Genomic DNA, 22019 nt, shown 5'->3' on the forward strand with positions numbered 1-22019 from the left:
TATTTATTGATTGATTATAATTTTCATCATTGATAAATCTGCCAATTATTTTCATGATTAACTAATTAATCAGTTAGTCTATAAAATGTCCAAAAAATGGCAGAAAATGCCCATCCCAAATTCCCAGAGCCTGGAGTGACATCTTCAAATGACTTATTTTATCCAACCAACAGTCCAAAACCAAAAGATTTTTCACGGATTATCATAAATGACAAAAAAGCAGCAAAATTGGTGTAAAATGATTTAACTGATTTAAAAATAATTGTGTTGCTTCTGCTAAGTCCTCCAGAATCTGTGATCAAAACCTCCAGAGCGACGGTCTGTTATTCATAGCAGTGGTCTGTTATTGAGAAAAAATATCTGTAGAATGGCACAATTAACCTTATTCAGGCCAGTCAAACTGATACGAAATACTAGAATAAACAAAAGTGTTATCAACGACACTAATTGAGGTCCTGTTCCATTTAGTGTAGGAGAGCCTTTCCAGTGAACCAACATGCACAGCAGCAGCAGCCTGACTCTGTTTGACCTGAATTAGTATGGTAACACCTGTATTCTACTATTTCGTGTGAAAACAGCTGCTGTGAAAAAAGTCTGTAGCTATTAAGCGGGGCAAAACAAATCAATATTTACTTCTGAAAATACATATGCCACAAAACAGTGTTTGCATAAATGCACTTAATTACATTCCACCACCGATTTTCATCCATTCTGTAACATATTGTCTGTTGTAGAGATGCACTGTTATGTCTTTTACTGTATCCAAACTTGAATTAATCATATTATGCTTGGACTGGTCACAGTTTATGCGCTTAAGGTCACGCCGGGTCATGTGCAGCAGCTTCTTGTGCAGCAGATCAGTGGATACGCACTCTTGTACATAAACACACTTGTGCACAAAAGCACTAAACACACACAACCACAGGAGCAAAAAAAAAATACACACACACGCATACAGCAGATGCAGCCATTTAAGCCTGTTCAGTTCACTGCAAGTGTCACCAAATCATTGAAAAATTAGAGCTGCATCAAAGAGACTGCCTGACACACATGTACACACACTCTCGCACACACACACTATTGGCGCCCCCTATGAATGAATGTGCGCATGGCAGATGCTTGGACCTGCTCCTGTTTGTGGGCAAACTGAGAGCTGATACACATAAAGGACATTTCGGTGTTTCTCTTGGATAACATGATTTTTTTTTTTTTCCTTTAAGGCGTCTATACACTGACAACTGCATTTAATCTTGTAATGTGTTCAGAATATTATAACTTAAACTGAATCCATCAACTAAAGTAAAAAGCTTTTTTTTTAAATTATATTATTTGAAATCAATCTTAAAGAGACATTCCGTACATGTTATTCTGCTGGTCTGGGATCTTGCAGCTCTGATGCTTTTAAAGGAATAACGGAGTCGAGGCAATTCATCAGTAGACCACAAGCTATTCGGGGGTGTGACTACAGTCACTGGGGTCTATATATTGAGATGTTTTGTCCGGTGGCTTTATGTGAATGAGAGAGAAGTTACTGCCCAGTGTAAAGTCACCACAGTAGGACAGGACAGTGCTCTTCTTCCTCTCTTAAATGCTCTCAGACGCCACCATGGACTCCTGTTTCCGCGCACTTTGCATGACTTTCGTCCTGGCATCGTTCACCCGGAGGTCAGGTGCGGTCGGACCGGTTATCAAATGCGAGCCATGTGACGTTGGAGCGCGGCTTTTGTGCAAACCTCTACCCAAGGACTGCGCCGAGAGGGTCCGGGAGCCGGGCTGCGGCTGCTGCATGACCTGCGCGCTGAGCTTCGGCCAGCCGTGCGGCGTGTACACCGGGAGATGTGGCTCCGGACTGAGCTGTCAGCATCAGCCCGGAGAGACCAAACCTCTGCAGGCGCTGCTGGAGGGACGGGGGATCTGTGCAAACGCTACTAATAAACGAGTCGCAGCCAGACCGACACCTCCAGTCAATGAACTGCCAGGTAAGTCAAGCCCGCACCTTTTCTGGGGCGCACTTTGGATACTTTGCAACCGTTTATTACGGTCCAAGAATATCTTAAAAAACGCTGTATAGTTATATTAATGTGCAGCAGATGTAGAGACGTTTATCTGTTACCCTCATTGGATCTACAAACCTGTAAACAGAGACAGATGTATCTTATAAATGAATAGTAAGATAATTTATTAGGTCAAATTTGGGAAGATGTTTCTATTGTGATGCAAGGTCTGTTTACAAGTTATGATCAACTCTTAATTCAGCTGAAAGCCACAGTCACTGGACAGATAGATAGATAGATAGATAGATAGATAGATAGATTTCCCCTAATACATTGTCTTCATTCGTTTAAAAAGAGAAGGTGGATGATTCTCTGAACCAGCAGGGTGAATATAGCGTGGAGCCGGTTACAATTTGATGGTGCAAAAGTGAGGTGCAACTCAATATCAGGGAGTTTGTTCCCTTTTGTAGCTCAAGCTCAAGTGTTGGTACTTAGAGGTGAGACTATTGATTCTGGTTCAGCTGCTAGATAGCAGAGTTGTTATGTATGTTCACTGTTCTGATTGCATCAAAAAGTAAACTTAAAAATCAGTATGTATGCCTGTAGTAGTGCTTGTTTATAATATGTCAGTTTTCCTAAAATTAGATAAAAAAAATCGCAAACCCTGTATCGTGATACTTAATGTATCGCCACATTCTTGCCAATACACCTGAATCTGCCTGAGTGCATCAGCAAAGACTAAATGTAGATTTTGAGGTTATTTGATCCTACCTAAGATGGTTTAAGCTTGTGCTGCACTCTTAAAGGTAAGGGGCTACACAGGTTCAGTTTAAAAAGTGGTGGAATCAAGTGGTAGTTGGTCAGCTCGCAAATTTCTGTTAATTTCCTGCCAAAACGGAAAGATATATATCATCTCAGGAAATGCTTCTGAAAAATGGATCACTTGTGACCATAACAGTGACCTCCAGCTTGCTAAAAGAGAGCCATATGTTTAACCTTAAAAATATTTCCTTTAAGCTATAATAGGTAGCATTTCTGCATTAAAATGTCTAAAAATGCTAGGCAAGTTGTATATTTTGTTGAGCTGTGTATTTACATTATCTAAAATACTTCCAACAATATTCAAAAACAGAAAAATCTGAAATTAATCAGTGGTAACAGTGTGTTTCCTGCAAGCTCTTGCTAGCTCTTTGCTAGATACACTGGATACATCAGAGAGTGAGGAAGGAAGCCACCACATGTGACTAAAGGAAACTTGAATAAAACTTAAATACAACCTTCTCACATGATTTTTGTCTGAGTCATATCAGATTTTCAGCAACGTCATCAAACTAGGTGTTTCGTTATTACTTTAATGTGAGAGAGACCCCTAGTGGCAGAACTGACATATTGTGTGTTTACTTGGAAGATTCCCATATCCTAGTGTACTTTTTTGTGAATAATTCATGTTGTTCTCAAACTTCAGCAGACAATATTGAGACTCAGGATGAAGAGAGGAATTCCACCGGCTCAGGCCTTCAGACCTCGTACAGCACGCACAGACCCACGGGACCCCTGAGACCTCCGCTTCACCCCTTCTTCCCCTCCGCCAAGTCCGAAGTCCTCCGACGCGAGCAGCAGAAGAGAACCCAGAGCTTTAAAATGGAGGAACTGCCGGGACCACTCATCACAGACCAACAAAACTTCTCTCTAGAGACCAAACAGGAGCCTGAGTATGTAAGTACCACACAACCAATATTTTTCTGTCTTCGGAGCATACTGGAGGAATGTTTTTCTCCTCTTCCTCTGTGTTTTGGTGTTTTTCTGCCCCTGCGGGTGATGAAATGTTTTGGGTAGCGGTGCTGACGGTTGGCAGGCATCGTGAGCAGTAGAATGGCATGGCAGCAAGCGGGTACGATGGCCCTGCGGCTGACCTGGGTCAGGCGGTTGTTTGGCCACAAGGCGTCCGCGTGCCGGGTGTACTGGGAGCCAATGAATGATGGATTGGCCTATGTGAGTGCCTGTTGGGAAGCCCTGCTGCTATTTTGATCTTCTCTTTGGCCAGAGAAGTGAGCACACACTCGTAATGGGCTTTGACTGGCTGCTTTGATTAGTGACTGGAGTACTTGGACTTGAGGACAAGCCTTTTGGCTCCTTCTTTGAGCTCTTTGAATTCACTTTATCCCCCACCCTTTGTGTAAAGTGTAAGAGTTCTAAGCAGCTTTGCCAAACTGTTAAGCCACTACAAGTTGGACAGATGAATTAATTTCTCATCCGTTACTGCTTTCATATCGCAGCCACCATTGTTCAGGTATTACTGCAGAGCAGTGTGTGATGCAGTGTGAGTCAGCTTTGTTAACGTCTTTATTAGAAAGAGAATTCAGGTCAATAATCACACTGCAGAATGAGATAGCATGTGCTCATAGCAGAGGTGAGGACTCAAATCACATGACTTGAACTTGAGTCTCAAATTTGATGACTTGAGACTCAACTTGACGAAATCAAAAAAGGCTTGCTTCCTGCACTCAAAATGAGTTGTTCACATGTTCACACAGATCTAAGGGGCATTGCAGCATCAAGTGATTTGGGACTCCTTAACAAAGGGTTTTAGCATTTTGACATATTTTGAAAATATCTGAGACCTTCCCACCGTTCCAAAGATTTAAAAAGTAGCCAATAATTTAGAAAAAATGCTATTAGAAAAGTAAAAAATGAGAGTTGACTATCTCCATTCTCAGCAAGTCGACACTTAATTTCCTAAAATCCCCAGATCTTCTTTGTTTTGAATCGAATCAAGACAGAACCATAAAGAACTAATGTTACGTTACCAGACACTAGCTGGAAAAAAAATTCTATCAAAGATAATTTTTGTTTGATGACTAAAACAACTTCCTAAGTTGCCCAAAGAACAACAAGTTGAGGCTAATATTACCACATAACATGCTGCTAACAAAAGATGCAGTTTGATGACATGAAGTAGTGTGAGATCATGGGAGTTGTTTTCTTTGTTAAACAACCTCCAATGCCATTGAAAATCTGTCTGACATGAAGTTATAGCAACAAGCAGCTGGCAGGAAATACAATGCTACTGTGAATAAATTACAGATCTTATTGGTTTGATGATTGTTGGAAAAGTTTGGAATAATGCAGGTACACAACTCAACAACATATATAACATGTGTCTGGCATGTTTAGACATTTCAATGTAGAAATGTTAGACTTTATATTATTATATTATTTAACATAGCAAGATAATGCTTAGCTAACATTAGCTTAACAGCTAAGTAACAAGACAACAACAACTAAGTAAGGACTCGAAACTCAAAGTTTAGCACTTGGGACTTGTCAATCTTGACTTGGGACATGAGACATGTGATTTGCAAAACAATAACTTGGTCCCACCTCTGGCTAATGGCATCAGCTGAGCTCAGATTTCTCGAAGTTTGAGCTGAAGATGTGTAAGTATTGGAGAACATACAGTAACTGCTCATGTGTTCCCTCATAGGGTCCCTGTCGGAGAGAGATTGAGAGCATTCTCAGCAGCCTCAAGATTACAGACATTCTCAACCCCAGAGGTTTCCGCATACCAAACTGTGACAAGAAGGGCTTCTATAAGAAAAAACAGGTAAAACAAAAGCATTTGATATTGATTCTATGCTAAAATACAGAATAATGCATCAAACTCATGATACATTAAACGTCTACTTGATAAAAACTTGTTTGCATCTTTGAAAGGTTGTAAAAAGGAAACCCGCATTTCCTTTTTTACATGCTGGATTAACAAAGATTCAGTGCTGAAGTCGAGTGACTCAAACTTTAGGTCTCCTGAAGCCCAATTACAGATTTGTAGCTGTCCTCCTGTATTCATTGGTAGTTATTAGAGCCTCATCATTGCACCACCACACCAGTGAGGTAGACCCTAGCCAATGGCTCTGGAGACAGCAACCACAGGGGCCAAACCCCAGTGGGGCTGACGGCTGGGACGATGGCCGTTTAACGGGAACCCTCCCAGGGAGACAGACGTCAAGGTGGCCACCGGCACCCGATGCGCTCCCCCCATAATTGCTGGACTTTTGAGAAGCATGCACAGAAATAGAGCTGCAGCCATCCCCACGCTCACATGGTTCACCCACGATCGGGTTGTAATAAATGAGTGGTTCTGACGCATTCATATGGAGGCACTTAGGGCTCCCGCGCCACTGCATCACCGAGGCAGTTTTTCTTATAACACAGCAGTCCCTCCTGCCTAATGGAAGTGTTCGCCTTGACCTGCAATCATCTCATAACCAACCTCACAACGCCAGGCTCATTGTCTTTGTTTATGTAGAATGGAGCTAGTGTACCGCGCCGAGCCCTGAGGCACTGAAGGAGTGGCGCACATTTCTCATTGGTCAGTTTAATTTGGACGTTTGCGTGATTTTAAGCAAAAACATCTCTTATTACAGCACTTAATAACAGTAAATGTCTTTCTAGAGAAAAAAACATCTACCCCAGACAGATTTAATGCTGGAAGCATGAGCACTTTTTTGCAGTAAAGTATGCCTAAAAGTGTGAAGTTTGAAAAAAAAAGTGATACTTTTGTCTTGCAGCTAGTGAAAATATGAGTTTTTAAAATTGAAAATGCAACTTCTGTTGCATACTTCATATGCAACACTGGTCTGACAACAGCTTCAGCTCCAATCAGCCGCTCTGTCAGACCCAGCTGAAATATTGAACTAAATCAGGATGTCTTCCTTCCTGATCAGCTCTGAATCCTCTGTGGAGCTGCAGCACAGCAACTTTAGCCCTTGAAATGAATGGCTGCATGTTTTACTAGAGTGGAGGTTGACCTTTAGTAAAATTGGCAGTAAAATAACAGCCCTTGGGTAGCTCCACAGACTCTGTAAGTCATTTGTAGTACCCATAATTTAGAGCTGTGGGGTATAATCAGCAACAGATGATTCGTACTGGCCACCAGCTTCTGAAAATAGATCTTGGTTCTCAGTTGTTCACAAACGGGACTAAGCAAATATTTTACCAGGTTTCTGTTTACCTTAAAGGTCTCTATATGTGTGTGTAACAGGAGGTAGACCATAAAAGCAGCTCAAAATACCACAGCGTGTTGGATAACCAAGGCTGCGTCTACTCAGCACAATCTGACCATTAATGCCTCTTAACTATTGCTGTTCTACTTCATTGAGTAAAGTGGCTTGTTACCCATAATGCTGCATATTCATCTGGATTTGCACATTTAGCTGCTTCCTCCCCCCTTCCCTCCCTTCACCTTGTCCCTTTCCTTCACTTTCTTTCAGTGCCGTCCATCCAAAGGCAGAAAGCGAGGCTTCTGTTGGTGTGTGGACAAATACGGGCAGCCTCTGCCAGGTTTTGATGGGAAGGAGCGAGGAGACGCCCAGTACTACAACTCCGAGAGCCAATAGGAGCGAAGCAGGACGGAGGGAGGGAGGGTGGGAGTGAGTGCGAGAAGAATTGTAAACAAATGGAGACACTGAGGATATTGGGAGAGAGGTCAAGAGATGGCTCAGCCGATATATGGATGTTTGCTATTTCTATCTGTTGCCTGTGGGACCTTTTCTGAGGCAGAGCAAAGGGAACAGAGGAGGAGTACCAGGAGGAAGAAACACTCCAGACACAAACTGAATTTTTCTGTGATAAATGGATTCATAAGCTGTTTGTCTGCGACCCAACAAGGACAACTTTTGAGAAGAGGATACACTTCAGAAGCCTTGTTCTGATCAAAAAACACAAAGACATTTATACTTGTCACAAACTTTGATTGGAGTGCTCTTCATTTACGCACAATTAAGTGGCATTGCACATGTGTAATCGTAATTTGTATGCTTGTGATTTGTTATAAAGACAAAAATGTATGTATATATGAATGAACATGTCTTTCAGAGTAAGCATGCTGTGCCTTACTATGAATTCCATTTTTTTTTCTGGTTGCTTCCTGCTCCTTGGGAGTCAGACTACGGGACTGTGCAGCTCAAACACTATAAAGTTTTTTATGCTGGATCTCAAGCCACAGAAAGAGAGGACATTTCCTTTCATCTGTACTGTGGTTGTTACTGTTTTGTTGTCACTTTGCATAAGCTGAATTTTTTGGGATAAAGGCCACAAACCATTATCTCTGATCTCTGTGTAGCCAGTGATCATATTCATCACTTGCCTTGGTTTGAGTAAATACGCTGTTTGCATGTACAATGCAACCCTCAGAGGTCTATTTTTACTTAATAAAGGCAGTATAAAATTGTATAGGTCATGCATTTTCATTTGTTAGCTGCAACCACTGACATAAATTAAAGATGGATGACACACGTCTCCACTTTCTCCCACTGTACAAAACTGAAGCCAAAATATCTGAATATAGAGTGCCACCATGGCATGTGCAGTGGCATGATACCCTGTTCCTACAGCATGAAATAACTAATCAAAACCAAACGAAACCAAAAATGAACACTTAAACAAACATCAGAATGAAAAGAAGTATCTAAAATGACAATCCATCTTTAGGGGAAAAATATGTGACATGTACTTTGATGTTTTAGTTTGGCCCATTTCCTATTTATTAACATTGGGGAGGCAGGATTTATGACTTGTACTGCAGCCCGCCACCAGGGAGCGATTGAAATGCTTTAACTTCACTTTTAGGGAGTCCTCATGTTGTCCATTTCTATATACAGTCTATGGCTGCAACCAGAGGCTCCATTGGTCGCTCCCTCAGTCAATCATAGTTTAGTTTAATTATATAACTTTAATGTAGCTATATTATTTTAGTTTAAGCATATTACTTTAGTCAGTTCTATTATTTGTGTCCAATTGCACCCATCATCACTAAGAGAAGATATTAATACTTGTAAACACCAGAGGGCAGCAACGACTAGCATCTACCTGTAAGCTACTTTGTCGTTGCCTGGATATGTTAACCAAGCATCGCTACTGGGGATGCACCGATACCATACGATACGATCACGTATTCGTACTCAATAAACTACTCCAATACCCCACACCAGATACCACGTCACGAAAAGCAGCCGCTCGATACAAGTAAACATCTAAAGAACCAACAGGATGCAGAGTTCAAGACGCTTGTTGATGCTTACCTTCTTTTGTTGGACGCGTCGTCATCATCAGTGAGGGACTCGACATCATCCATTAATGACCGCAGCGACTTTGGAAACTGTCCATAAAATTCCATGTAAGTTCATGTAAAACTGAAATAAATGCACAGAGAGCACCTGTAGGCCGCAGCCAGCCGCTGTCCAATAATTCTCGGCGGGTGTAAACCAGTTGAATTCCTCGACAAATTATTCCAAAGACGAAGAAAAAACACCTCTGCCTCTTTCTTCATAATAAATTGCTACAACTTCTCTTTGTGAACTTAATCTTCACTAAAACGGCCTGACAGCTCAGGACACGCAACTTCACTGTTTGAGGTTCACAACACGGTAAACAAATCTGTTGCACACATGGGACCACACTCATACCTGTCCCCCCCTAAACAATGACAGGTAGGAACTAATGAGCTCTTAGACACGAGGGACATGAAGAAGAAACTTAAATACAACACATGTAAATGTTAAATTAAAATACTAGGTAAAATGTTGTAAATGATAATGAAATAATTATCATATTATTGTTATTATTATTATTATTATTATTATTATTATTATTATTATTATTATTATTATTATTATTATTTATTATTATCATACATCGTATTTGGCTTGAGAAAAAATTAGCAACATTTCTTGCCATTTCCTGACATTCCATGGACCAAAAAACTAATTTATTAATCAAGAAAATAATCAACATTCATCAATAAGGCACTCGTGAGTTACAACCCTGCAGACACTTGTGGGAATTATCACGGGACCCAACAGAGTTCATTTTTCATTGGTGAAGGTTAGCCTAAACTTAAGCCACGCCCCTTTAATAACTCGTGAACTTGTCATTTGACTTTGTCATAAAATCTTGTGGCCGGCGTCACTGGATTTGGCAGTGTTTCTTTTTCCACTGCTGTGACTTAGTCCCACTACTTATACTTTAGCCATGGAAGTCGAGTGTGGTAATGTGTGTGTGTGTGTGTGTGTGTGTGTGTGTGTGTGTGTGTGTGTGTGTGTGTGTGTGTGTGTGTGTGTGAATGCTTGCACTCATGGATGCATGCAGGAACATACATCTATATTTTGCCTTTGCACTTGTTTTCTCAACAGAAGAACACACTTAAACATGACCCCATCATGTTGAAATATAAATTTTAATTGGATTCACATCCATAGAATTGGAAGAATATGTACATTTTTTTCAACAAAACCAATAATGGAATAGCAGCATTCCTGGCAAATAGCATTTACAAACAATTTGGTCCACTGCACATAAGTTCAGCAGCAAACGCTCAAGTCAAATCATAATAAATACATGAATATAAGCAAGAATAGGTCAAAAAAACTCCCCTGTGTGTGAGAGGTGTAGCTGAGAAGAGCCCTCAGCAATCCTCTGCTAAACCTGTGGACCTGCAGAGACGAGTAGAGGTAGACAAATGCAGAAGAAGCCGTCCCAAACCTCACGGTGGCTTGGATGAGTCCTGATATGTTTGTGCTTGGCCACCGTGCACATACTTGCGGCACTTTAAGTATTTCCCCCAATACCCATTGAGGAAACGCCAATGGAGATACATTCAGACAATGTCAACATGTTGAATGAATGAGCGGCTGTGTTGTTTCGTGCCGTGCGCAGCTCCAGTTTTGAATGAATTAGAAAAAAAAGACTGATCCTGAAGAGGGCTTTGGCAGAGCTGTGGAACTGTGGTTTTTGAGCAATGGAGTTATTTAGTCAGAAACACAAATGTATACAGTGTTGCCCTATTTACAATCGCAAAAAATAGGCAAACATATAAAAAATCTAAAAATGACAAATGGTTAATGCTAGTAAGAATATACAAGCACCGAATAAATAAAAGTCTTGATACATACATCATGTAAATAAAATGAGAGGAAATTTCCCCCTCTGGAATAGGATGTTGCATTTTGTGTGAATGAGTGTGTTTTTGTGAAAGGAAGTCAGTTCATCAGGTGTTTACACCATTTCCTGATTTGAAGTCATGAAATGAGTTTGCTTGTGTACATACAGTATGTATGTATGGAAGCCAATTTCCGTGAAAGTGGTGGGTAAAAAACACCTGTCCAAATGAAAAAATAATGACTTAGCACCTTGAAATAATGACTTATTATCTCAAAATAATGGCATAGTATCTTGAAATAATGGCTTATTATATCAAATAATGAGAAACTTTCAAAATAATGACTTTTGTGTCTCAAAATAATAAGAAATTAGGAGGTTTCTCACTATTTTGTGATACTAGCTCATCATTTCCCCGATACTTCTTTACAAAGTTTCTCATGTTAATCACTTACAGGAAGTTTTTCATGACAGTGGTGGAAATGGGCTTCCAGATGTGTTTGTGTGTGTGTGTGTGTGTGTGTGTGTGTGTGTGTGTGTGAGTGTGTTTATGAGTCCATCCTTCAGTGAGTAACTTCTTGGTGACACTCTGAGTCACCAAGCAGGTCGCTGGATCCTGGGATCTTCTTCCCATTCCAGGAAGAGACACACCAGCAGCGAGCCGGCGGTCCAACCAGAGATGACTCACACTGAAGGAGAAACAGAGATGATGGAAAACCACATAAATAAATCACACAGTAGTAGCTTAGAGATTAGTCCCTTTCAGCAGGTAGGAATGAAGGAATGAATTTCATATTTTGTGAAATCCTAAAATTCTCACCTGCTTGGACTTGTAGAAACCGTGCTTGTCACAGTTGGGGAGGTAGAAAGTGGTGAACTTCTCTCCCAGTTTCTGCTGAGAGCTGGTGATCATGTCCAGTGCTGCGTGCAGTTCAATGTGACAGGGACCCTGTGGGAAAAAAAGAGAGAAAATCATTGAGAATTACACCCACATATAAACAAATACACCATACATTTAATAAAAAATGACTTTTATAATCCTAGTTATCTCTGCAAAAGTCCACAGCTGCTCAAAACCAAGTGCTCCCTCTAGTGGAAGGAAGCCAAATTACTTTGAATCATCTTCTAAAGGGGATAATTCACTCCAAAATAGTAGGACATATGTTTCCTCTTGCTTGTAGTGCTATTTATCCATCTATTTTAGTGTGAGTTGTCAAGTTTTGAACATATATCAGCCATAGAGGTGTTTGCCTTTGCTCCAGTGTAACAGAGCTAGAAGGCACTTGACTTGTGGTGCAAAAAGTACATTTGAAGAATCAACAAAGGCAATATACAGAGCTTGTTGTGAGCAGTTTCGTGTAGGAACTATTTTCTTTCAAGTAGAAAGAAAGTGGTTCCAGTAGATTCTACCATAGACTGAAATTAGTTCCCACAAGAAACTGCTCACAACAGGGATTTGAATGTATATTTTGGTGCTTTGAGCACCATAAGCTGCCTGCTATATAGTTTCATTTTATTAGTGAGAGGACAGACTTTTCTTATCTCCAAAACACTGTAACTCACACCACAAAAAAAAAAAAAAAATCTAGATGGAAAAAGTCACTACAGGTAAGAGGAAAAATATCTATTCTTGATTTAGGGGTGAAATGTTCCTTTAATTAGGTTTATTTCTCTTTTCCCTCACCTGTTGCACCAGTTTGTTGCGGATGGCATTGAGTTTGGCCTTGATGCTCTCCTGGCCTTCAGCAGTGTCATGGTGATCAACAGGAATGTTGAGACCCAGCAAGTCCTGCAGAGAGCCGTGGTCAGTCACGTCAGTTTCCTCTGTACAAGTTTCAGAAAAAAATAATGACTAAATTATACTGTAATATTGCTTTTAATGTGTCTTGTGTTGCTTTGAAGTCACATTTCAACATCTTAAATGTAGCAAATGTGAACAGTGAACAGAAGCTTTTTGACTACCTTGGCCCAGATCTTCAGTGCAGACCCCCTGTCCTCTGGTCAGAGCGTGGAGCGGCCGGGCCTCGCCAGGCCTGGGGGTGCAGCGGAGACCCTCGCCGCAATGGGCCGTGTGAACCCCGCAGGACGCTCCTTTCTCCAGAGCGCAGGTCATGCAGCAGCCACAGCCGGGCTCCCTCAGCACCTGCTGGCACCCTGCCGGGATGGCAGGACAGTCGTTGAGTTTCTCCTGAGTGCAGGGGGCACAGCGGATTGGCTCCGGCCCCACCACAGGGGATGACCTCACCACAGCCACAGATGACACCGCTGCCACCAATATCAACTTCTCATATAATCCAGGCATCTCCAGACTTCAGATAAATGTTTATTCTTCTCCTTGAATTCTGCAAACTGTACTTGACTGTACTTTTCCTTCTAAAGTGATTTCGCTGAAGCAGCAGTATTTATATGGAGATCTGGCCTCCAGAAGGCGTTAATGATTGACACACATATAAAATACTTTTTGACAAAAGCTGCTGTAACGGTGGATGACCTTGCTTGACGTGCGTAAACCCAGGTTCACAAGGTCTGTCGTCAATATTGACTTTGGAAGTGATTGTACATCAAAACAACCCTGTTTTTCGGACGACCAAATTACTGATCTCTGTCTTTACCTTTGAGGTTATGACAACAGTGACATGAATATATGCTGTTTGGAGAAATGTATCAATACAGTAGTAATGATCCACAAAAAGGAGTAATGTATAATCCAGTCTATGAGATCATGGCTGCTGATTACAGAAACTGTTAACAGTGATTGTTGTTATTTAGAGAAGTAATGATGCTTTGACACTGTTTTCACGCTATTTGGCCCTTTAGTTTTCTTGGTGAAGGTTCCTCTTATCAGGCAGACAGATAAACAGGATCATTCCCCTTTAGCATTGCATAACCCTAATATTATGGATTGCTCTGCAAGAATCACAACATGTTTGTCTGAAGAATAGTAATTGGTTGTTTCTTTGGTGTAGTATTTTTCATAACTATATGTATGGCACATGTCAGATAGGTTGACTGTGTGATACACACAACGTGAGTCATGCTGTGTACTCTGTATGACCCCAAGCTTTCATTTTGTAAGGTCTTTGTTTGTTTGTTTTTAGACAGAGAGCTTAACTAAAAAAACATGCCTTGTTATAATGCTTCAACAAGGAAAGGCCAATAAAGTAAACAGGAATATAAGTATAGTAAATACAGTATTTATTTTATTATTGACAATTAGCAAGCAAATAATGAGAAACTTTATCTAAATAATGACTTAGTATCACAAAATAATGACAAATGAGAAAGTTTCTAATATTATCTTAATATATTGAAATACTAACTCATTATTTTTAAATAAGTAAATTGTTATTTTAAGATACTATCTCATGATTTGGACAAAGTTTCTCGTTATAATGACTCACAGAAACTCATTTCATCACTCTGGCAGAAATGGGCTTTCATGCTTCAGTGTGTATCTTCTTGGTGACACCGAGAACTGCTGAGTCATTGACCCGCGCAAACCGGGATTCAAACCCACACCATGTGGTGGAAGTGCTAACCACCACACCACCGTTAATTTGTGGTACACTGCACGCAAAACCATCGAGAAAACTCCTAAAATACAATGCCTTTGTATGGGCTAAAATACCAGTAGTATATAAAGAGATTTAAATTGCCTCCCTTTGACCAACTAATGCATAAAAATACAACTTACTGCAAAAGTGTCAGTAAAAATAATCCTGTAACATAATTTTCTGTACTAACTGGGGCCAGTACTTTCACATTTGCTGTTACTTTACTTTCACTTTCACTTGTTTTTTTTGCAATTATTCCTTCTTTCAATGTGAGTACTTCTTTCACCACCAGACAACAGACTGTATAGAAAAAACATTCTGTTTCTCATTGAATATCTAACAGAACAGACACAGAAAGGGCTCGTTAACAGACATGCATATAGACATGCCTCTGGTCTCTCTTTTTATTTGTTTTTAGTTATATACTAGATGAGACAGACATCAAGTCTGTGTTGCATAGTCACAACATATTTCTAAGGTTTAATATTATTGTTGTTATATCCTACTTTCACCCCTCCAGTATTCCAAACTGTTTTTTGCATTTCATTAATTGGAAATTTTATTTCAATAATCCTAAACAGATTGTCCACCGACCACCTAAACGATAACCTCGTCCCTCTTGTGCTTTTTTAAGTCAAATAAACCACCACCCTCTGTCTGTGTGTGTGTGTGTGTGTGTGTGTGTGTGTGTGTGTGTGTGTGTGTGTGTGTGTGTGTGTGTGTGTGTGTGAGACTGTGTACATGTCTGACTGGGAGAGCTTTGGCCTCTCAGACGATGCTGCACACTGGCATTTAAATCAAAGAACACCGACTTGTAAAAAGGTTAAAGGGTTTAGCAGGCCTATACTAATAGACAAAGGTCTGATTCAATAGTTGCATTCATGTCTGGTGTATGAGGAGGTCAACAGAGACACATGCGCCAAAAATTTATTATTTATTGAATATTACAAAAAAACTAACAACAAAAATATATTGACACTAACAGAACAAAAGTTTTCATCAGCAGCCGTGTTACTGTACTTTTTCTGATTTTTTTTAATGTTTGTTTATTCACTGATAAAAAAAAAAAAAAGAACATAAACTTGCACACATTACACATGAACTTTACTCTCCAGTAGTGCCAACCCTTTGTATGGCATGATAGCCATGATGAGTTTGCTCTACATTCAGTGTTCACCAGCGAGGTCATCGGTTTACGTGCCTGTTTCTCGTTCACCTTGTGAGGCCCGTAAAAGGGTGTTATTCAACCAGCAGCTGGTGAGTTTTTGCCTCCTCGATGTTGACCATCAGGTCCACCAGCCACTTTGGAAGAGGCTCCTCCACCTTGAAAGGATGTTGGTGGAAAAAAAAAAACAAACTACATTATAATCTGACTTGTTAAAAGTAAAAAATAAAAACTTGTCTTAAAATGAGCACTCACAACCAGAGGCACCTCCTCGCAATTCCTCCTGTCTGTCTCCTTCTCCACTGCCGGTTTAGGCAGTGTGTGTTTTTGCCATCTGATCTTTGAGACCTTAAAATAAAACAGCATCACCTCTTTTTTTTGAGTTGAATGGAAGCCAGTTTCCACCAATGTGATATTAAAAAAAAACATCCTTCAAGTCACCGAGATCCTCAAAATAATGAGAAACTCTCTCAAGATAATGACTTGCTTATACTAAGACATTACATTGAGATACTGAGTCACTATTTTGCAAAAGTCATTATTTTAAGTCACTAAGTCATCATTTTGTAGTAAGTCATTATTTTTTGAATTTTGAAATACAAAGTCAGTATTTTGTGATAAATTCCTCTCACTGGCAGAAATGGGCTTCTGTGTGTGTGGTCAGATATTTGATTTTAATGGAAATGGTGTCAAAATACTTACCTTAATTCTCAGCTCATCACTTCTGGACGTCTTCCTGTCTCCTAACCTTGTCTGTTCCGGTGGTTCTGTCGTACCTCCATCACTTAAATCCACAGCATGTGACCTGCAAACAGAGAAATTCTCCATGTCCTCCTGCTGAACGTTGGTCGATTTCATCTGAGGAAAACTCCCTTTGCTGCGGGAACGAGACAGTCGCCTCGGCCTCATGACCCTGAGCAGATCAGCATCGTCTTCGCTCTCTTCCTCTGCCATTGCTTTCTTTGTCTCCACACCTATTAGAGTTTGAAAATCCTCCTCCTCCTCTTCCAGCTCTGTCTCTTCCTGGATGGTCTCCAGTTGTAGCTTCTGTTCCATCATTTACATTCATGTAATTTTTACATACAGAAAACTTTAACGATGAACTTTGGACTGTAGTTATGCAATTTACTTCATATATAAAGACAGTCTGCTTGAGCAAAAAACTGTATATTAAAACTTACATGTTGCTGCAGAGTGTCCATTTGTCTGGATGACTGAGCTCCTGTGATGTGAAACAGTCCTGCAGTTTCAGGTTTTCATTAGTTGATTATTTAAATCAGGTGTGGAAGCTTAACTACAGACAGGTGTCCTTTTACATGCATGAAGTGAAAAATACAGACGTGCAGCCTGAGTCAAAGGCTCTATAAAAACAGCTCAGAGCGATGTCATAAACATCTGCTTACTTTTTATTTTTAAAAGCATGGCATCACTTTATTTTAAAGAAACACTCATTTTGAAGTTCGGTTCAGTCGGAGGTAGTGCTCAGGTTGTGAAAAAAAGTTATATAATATGTTTTCTGGGTCGGCAGAGATTTCCAACATAAATAAAGAAAAAACAAACTCCAGTGTTGACATCTGAGATTGTTGGACCCCGTCCCATCTTAGAAAAGGTCAGGATATCTAGACCTCTGTTGCTTCGATTTTTCCCATTTTAACTCAATCTCTAGAGTGGTGGTTTTCAGACTGGAACCAACAGGGGTCCTTGAGTAGGTTGCTGGGGGTCCAACGTTCGATATAATAGGCTTGACAGTTTTGATTAATTGTGATTTATAGTAATCCTAGTTTAATTATTGACTGACTATGAGGACTTTATTATCTTCAGACCTAAAATAAAAAAAAAATATTTAGAGGTGATTGTTTATGACAAAATCCTCTCAAATTAGGAGTCTGTGGTCTAATAGACATCTATTGTGGGAGTCTTTGACATGTAAAACTTTGGGAACTCCCGCACTACAATATGCTTTTAAGGGCCCATAATATCTAAGAAAAATACTGGATATAACAGTGTAATCTGGTACGTATTGTAGAAAAGAGTGGCACACTTGAAAAATTAATTTCAATTGTTTCCATGTAACCTAGAGAGATTTTAAAGTCATAGTCATGTTTTAATTTGTGCATGAGCACCTGAAAATAAGAATCGCTGTGTTTTTGTTACCTTAGAATGAGATGTTTATATCTACAGAGGGCACAGATCTTTTTCCACAGATAAACCGAACTCTGGCTCCATATACGGCCTTCAGCCTCAGATTATGTTTTCCTGCATGCATGGAAGGGGAGAGAGATGCAAGGTGTTTGCAATCTGCAAACCACCACTAGATGGCACTAAATCCTACACATTGGTTATTAAAGTTAGTAAGTCATCTTTGGCAGCTGCAGATGCAAATTGTGGCCTTTTTGTCAGGCAGACATGTCAACACGTAGGAAAATTAGAGTTGCCTTGGGGAGTTTTTAACCAGTAGTAGTGTTGTGGAGCAATTTTATGAGTGTTTCCCCATTTTTTGTATTTTTGTATCCTGACAACACTTTCACACTTTCATTGACTGACAGTCGGTGGCAAGTACATGCAGAGAAGTTTAGGAATGTGCCAATAATGTCAAATATGTCCAAAAAAAAATCTGCCTTTGTTTGCATGATGGTTGTTAGACCTCAACAATAAACACAATGTATTTTGGTCAAAAACACAGAATACAAACTTTTCTTTGTTTACATGAAAACTCCACGGGTCATCTTTCAAGTTTCTGCTCATAAGTGAAAAATGAATGAATGTTTATTCAGCTGTTCTCTGGAGGAAATTACTTTGAAGATCAATGAACTAAACACAAAATAGTCTCAAAACATTGTCTCTATTTTCCTTTAAATTCGTGCCAAATTACACACGTGGTTCTGTCCATTTTTATAAACCTACAAATCCATAAAATAAAGCATTGTCAGAAGTACTTTCTTTGCTGTTGAAATGCAACCTAAAGAAATGTAATCATTAATGAATTCCAAAACATACATGTAATTTACTGACCCCGTTTAACCCCGATGACACCAGGGGGAGGATTGTTTGTGAGCCATCATTTACCTTGGATTCCCTTCATTGCTCAATGTCAGCTTCAGATCGGAGTCAGGGAACCTGATCATGGTGGTGATAAAAACAGCAGCTCTTACCTTTTTTTTTTTCTGTAAAGTCACAGCATTACAGTTCATCTTAAAGTATTAATAACTGATGACCAATTTATTGGATTTCATTCCAAAGCAAAAAATAATTCCTCTGCTGTATTAAACTGAAAATGGTGGAGCAGCCAGGTGTTTGTTTACTTAACTCTTAGACCGAGTGAACCCTACAGACAAATCTTACACTCAATGCTGGGAAAACAAATTTGGCGGCCGCTCTGTGTGTGGGACATAGTGACATTCATCTGGCTGTGGGCTGTGGAGGGACACTGATTGGCATAATAAATGTGTCATTGCCTGCCATATTTTGATGCGCAGACTGAGAGCCGTTATTTTAAGAGCCATAAACGAAGGTGTGAGAAATGAAAATTTATAGAGTGGAACTAACAGGGAAAACTGCCCATAAAAAGTTATATTTGTCACCCGCTGATCGTTTGCCGCGCTGCATGCTATGTTTGAGGCCTGGGTGACAAAGTGTAAATATTGAATTTCAGATTGAAAATCCTCACATGGCTCGTATCTACAGAAGCCCTGAAGGCAAAAAATCCATTCTGTTTACTGATCTGACCTAAATTGTTGGTGAAAATAGGTGATAGGTGATTTAAAAAAAAAAAAAAAAAGTCTAAAAGCATTCATGTTATCTTCAGGGTCAATCCATTTCTGCCTCTGAAATGATTATTACAACAACAACACTTCCTGACGATCCTGACCTCACTTTTTTTTTTGTCAGAGTGTCTATTTGCACCCTGGTGAGAATAGGCACATGGCAGTTTTTCACCTAATCACACCTGATTCCCTTTGTCTGGCGATAAACAGCAACAAATTCAATGATATTGAGCGGCTGCAGTGGGTGAGTGGGTTAAGAGAGTGGCTTTTGAGTCCTGTTCTGGGAGAGTAGGATTATAGTCTAGTGTTAAATTAGATCAGTGTTACTACATTTTTAGACTTAGTTGAGTTATTATTTACAGATTTTTTTTTTAGTATTTTCAGTGTTCAGTCGCAGTTACGTTTAGGTAACAAAACTACTTGGTTCGGTTTAGAAAAATACCATGGTTTGTCCGTCATATGGGTGTAAATAGCCACATTGGCTAGTTACACCCCAGGTGCAAATAGCATTGTTGGCTGCAGACACTTTAGTACTTGTCTCTGCCATACCTGTGTGAAAATACACACATCGGCTGTTTCATCCCGGGAGCGAATAGTATCTGCCAGAAAATGTTTCTTTTTTCTTTTTTGGCAAGGATTATTCTCTGAAGTGTTTGTTGCAGTAATACTCATTCTGGCCACTAGGGGCTGAAGTGCACCACCAATAAACTCATTGCGAAGAAAACATGAATATTTTTACTCCTCTTTAGACGGGCTAATGGTGTGCTTAAGTCTCACGTGGCTAAAATGAGCATCACAAGAATAAACCCTTATAAAATTTATCCTGTGAAAAAAGCTTTCACCTCTCAAACAAAAAAGAAAAGAAGGATCATTTTTGTTGTTGTAATTCTCTCATTACAGCCACAAGAGCCTGAGGTGCACCACTATCTAGATGCACACGGAGGAAAACATGGGGTAGTGGTGCACCTCAGCCTCTTGCTGCTGTTGAGAGTATCACACACAGCCCCCCCACCTTCCACACACACTGACAAAAACATAATCTGCCAAAAAAAAAACAACTTTTTTTCTCACTTGCCTCTCAGGGCTTCTGTACATACCTAAAAATCAACAAAAAGATTCTCATTTACACCGTTAACCACAATCCCATATACCTACTTGTTTTGTATCTCTGTAGCCACTGCAGCCAAACATTTGACACATTCACAGACATACATTTGATATTTTATACACCAATATCGTCTTTATTACAAAATATTCAATAACCCAACTTTACACTGTACAAGATACAACATAGTTTACAGCTTTTGGCTATTTACAAAAAGTATGATCTGCATATCAAAGTGAATATATCTAAAAAGGCAGGTTGCAATCACTGTAAGCTTATTGAGTAAGGCAAAAAACTTGAAACATGATGTATTTACACTTTTGCAGATCAAGTGAAATTCCTACGATGATAAAGATATAGGCTATAAAGATAATCTGAAGCGCCTCACGTGTCTGAGGCTGTATCTGAGAGACGAGCTAAAGCTTATATTTTCTGAGGAAAAAACTAAAAACATAGCTTAAATATATAGCGAAAAGAAGCTGGAGCACGGCGATGTATGCCTGAAAGACGACACTGCACCAAAGTTTATGTGGCCTCGAGAAAACGTGTCAATGTAAATGGAGTGTTTGAAAGGCTAAAGGACTAAGTCGTGCATTGGTAGAAGTGTTCATTGTATGTGCTTATGTAATGCATGTGCTCTCTTCTATGTGAATGAATGCCTTAATGGGTGTCCACCATGTCTGCACCATACGCAAGGGTGTGCTCGTCCTCTATGTGATGTTGATGCTAGTTTGTAACTGGTCCACTTTTGGCATTAACTAGTTTCCGTAGCAACACACATACCACTCAGCAGAACTGCTTTTTAGGTCTACACACCTTTACTGCCTTCTCAGTGTCAAAGCCACCACTGTCTGTGTGTACACCATATTATATTAAAGGGACAGGGGACTATTTGAAGTGGTGTTGTATGAGGTACTTATAAATACTCAGTGTATAACCTACAGTAGGTGGCTGTCACATAAGCATAGAAGCTTACAAATAAAAAAAAAAACAGCTTTAATATTTCAATTAAGAATTATAAATAAGAGGAATCATAAATATAGTTTTATGTTAGCTGGCACACTTGGAGCACAGGTCACTTCACCGGAGCGCACCGCCCAGATGTTACTCTAGGTGTCTGACAACGTTATGGAGAGGATCGCCACGGTGGTGAGACCTTTTTTGCAAAGAGTACAATATGTTTTGTTTAACCAGAAAACAAACTAACTGAACTCCAAGTGTAAAACCAGTCATTTTAACATCGTCAACAAAATAAAAGTCACCAAAAATGTCTTGGCTTGTCTCTGCATTGTTCCAACAATCATGTTGAAATAAATCCTTAATTTACAGCGTGAACAAGCGCGGAGTGTGCGGGGCAGGTGGCGGCTGCAGTAGTCTGGGGAGAGTGGATCCATGGTGAGCTGATTTTATACCTGAACTGTAGAAGGATGCACTCTTCTACTTTCTATGACTTTGTGAAAATTTGATATTTTCACATCACATCAAGTCTTGCTGGTAAAACAT

General features: G+C 39.9%; 3 protein-coding genes across 4 annotated transcripts; 1 reads left to right on the forward strand and 2 right to left on the reverse strand.

Annotated features, from left to right (window-relative positions):
- Positions 1-1527: 1527 nt before the first annotated feature.
- Positions 1528-8225, forward strand: LOC146317705 (insulin-like growth factor-binding protein 3). 2 transcript variants are annotated; one of them, XM_084731648.1, is made up of 4 exons: positions 1528-1979; positions 3460-3710; positions 5479-5598; positions 7265-8225. In XM_084731648.1, the coding sequence occupies exons 1-4, from the start codon at positions 1589-1591 to the stop codon at positions 7388-7390; spliced, it is 888 nt and encodes a 295-aa protein (XP_084587774.1). In that variant the 5' UTR covers positions 1528-1588; the 3' UTR covers positions 7391-8225. The 2 variants fall into 2 exon arrangements, with proteins under 2 accessions (XP_084587774.1, XP_084587775.1); XM_084731649.1 differs by having other exon boundaries at positions 3463-3710.
- A 3208-nt stretch (positions 8226-11433) lies between these two features.
- LOC146317706 (insulin-like growth factor-binding protein 1) lies at positions 11434-13317 on the reverse strand. Its single transcript, XM_084732053.1, has 4 exons — positions 12891-13317; positions 12613-12752; positions 11749-11877; positions 11434-11617 (listed from the first exon to the last, which is right to left on the reverse strand). Exons 1-4 carry the CDS (start codon positions 13228-13230, stop codon positions 11492-11494), a joined length of 735 nt encoding a protein of 244 aa, XP_084588179.1. The 5' UTR covers positions 13231-13317; the 3' UTR covers positions 11434-11491.
- A 2122-nt stretch (positions 13318-15439) lies between these two features.
- LOC146317707 (uncharacterized) lies at positions 15440-16972 on the reverse strand. The gene is made up of 4 exons (XM_084732827.1): positions 16829-16972; positions 16350-16694; positions 15903-15995; positions 15440-15805 (listed from the first exon to the last, which is right to left on the reverse strand). Exons 1-4 carry the CDS (start codon positions 16847-16849, stop codon positions 15722-15724), a joined length of 543 nt encoding a protein of 180 aa, XP_084588953.1. The 5' UTR covers positions 16850-16972; the 3' UTR covers positions 15440-15721.
- Between the last annotated feature and the right edge of the window lie 5047 nt (positions 16973-22019).

Source organism: Lutjanus erythropterus, chromosome 12, assembly GCF_056507025.1.
Source record: "Lutjanus erythropterus isolate fLutEry1 chromosome 12, fLutEry1.hap2, whole genome shotgun sequence".
NCBI lineage: Eukaryota > Metazoa > Chordata > Actinopteri > Lutjaniformes > Lutjanidae > Lutjanus > Lutjanus erythropterus.

Coding starts and splice junctions, on each gene's coding strand:
- LOC146317705 (XM_084731648.1), top strand. CDS start 1,589: ATGCTCTCAGACGCCACCATGGACTCCTGTTTCCGCGCACTTTGCATG. Junction 3,711..5,478: donor CCAAACAGGAGCCTGAGTAT/GTAAGTACCACA, acceptor GTTCCCTCATAG/GGTCCCTGTCGGAGAGAGAT. Junction 5,599..7,264: donor GCTTCTATAAGAAAAAACAG/GTAAAACAAAAG, acceptor ACTTTCTTTCAG/TGCCGTCCATCCAAAGGCAG.
- LOC146317706 (XM_084732053.1), bottom strand. CDS start 13,230: ATGCCTGGATTATATGAGAAGTTGATATTGGTGGCAGCGGTGTCATCT. Junction 12,753..12,890: donor CACTGAAGATCTGGGCCAAG/GTAGTCAAAAAG, acceptor AAACTTGTACAG/AGGAAACTGACGTGACTGAC. Junction 11,878..12,612: donor GCAACAAACTGGTGCAACAG/GTGAGGGAAAAG, acceptor TTTTTCCCACAG/GGTCCCTGTCACATTGAACT.
- LOC146317707 (XM_084732827.1), bottom strand. CDS start 16,849: ATGGACACTCTGCAGCAACAT. Junction 16,695..16,828: donor TGGACACTCTGCAGCAACAT/GTAAGTTTTAAT, acceptor ATGATGGAACAG/AAGCTACAACTGGAGACCAT. Junction 15,996..16,349: donor GTGATGAGCTGAGAATTAAG/GTAAGTATTTTG, acceptor TTTTATTTTAAG/GTCTCAAAGATCAGATGGCA.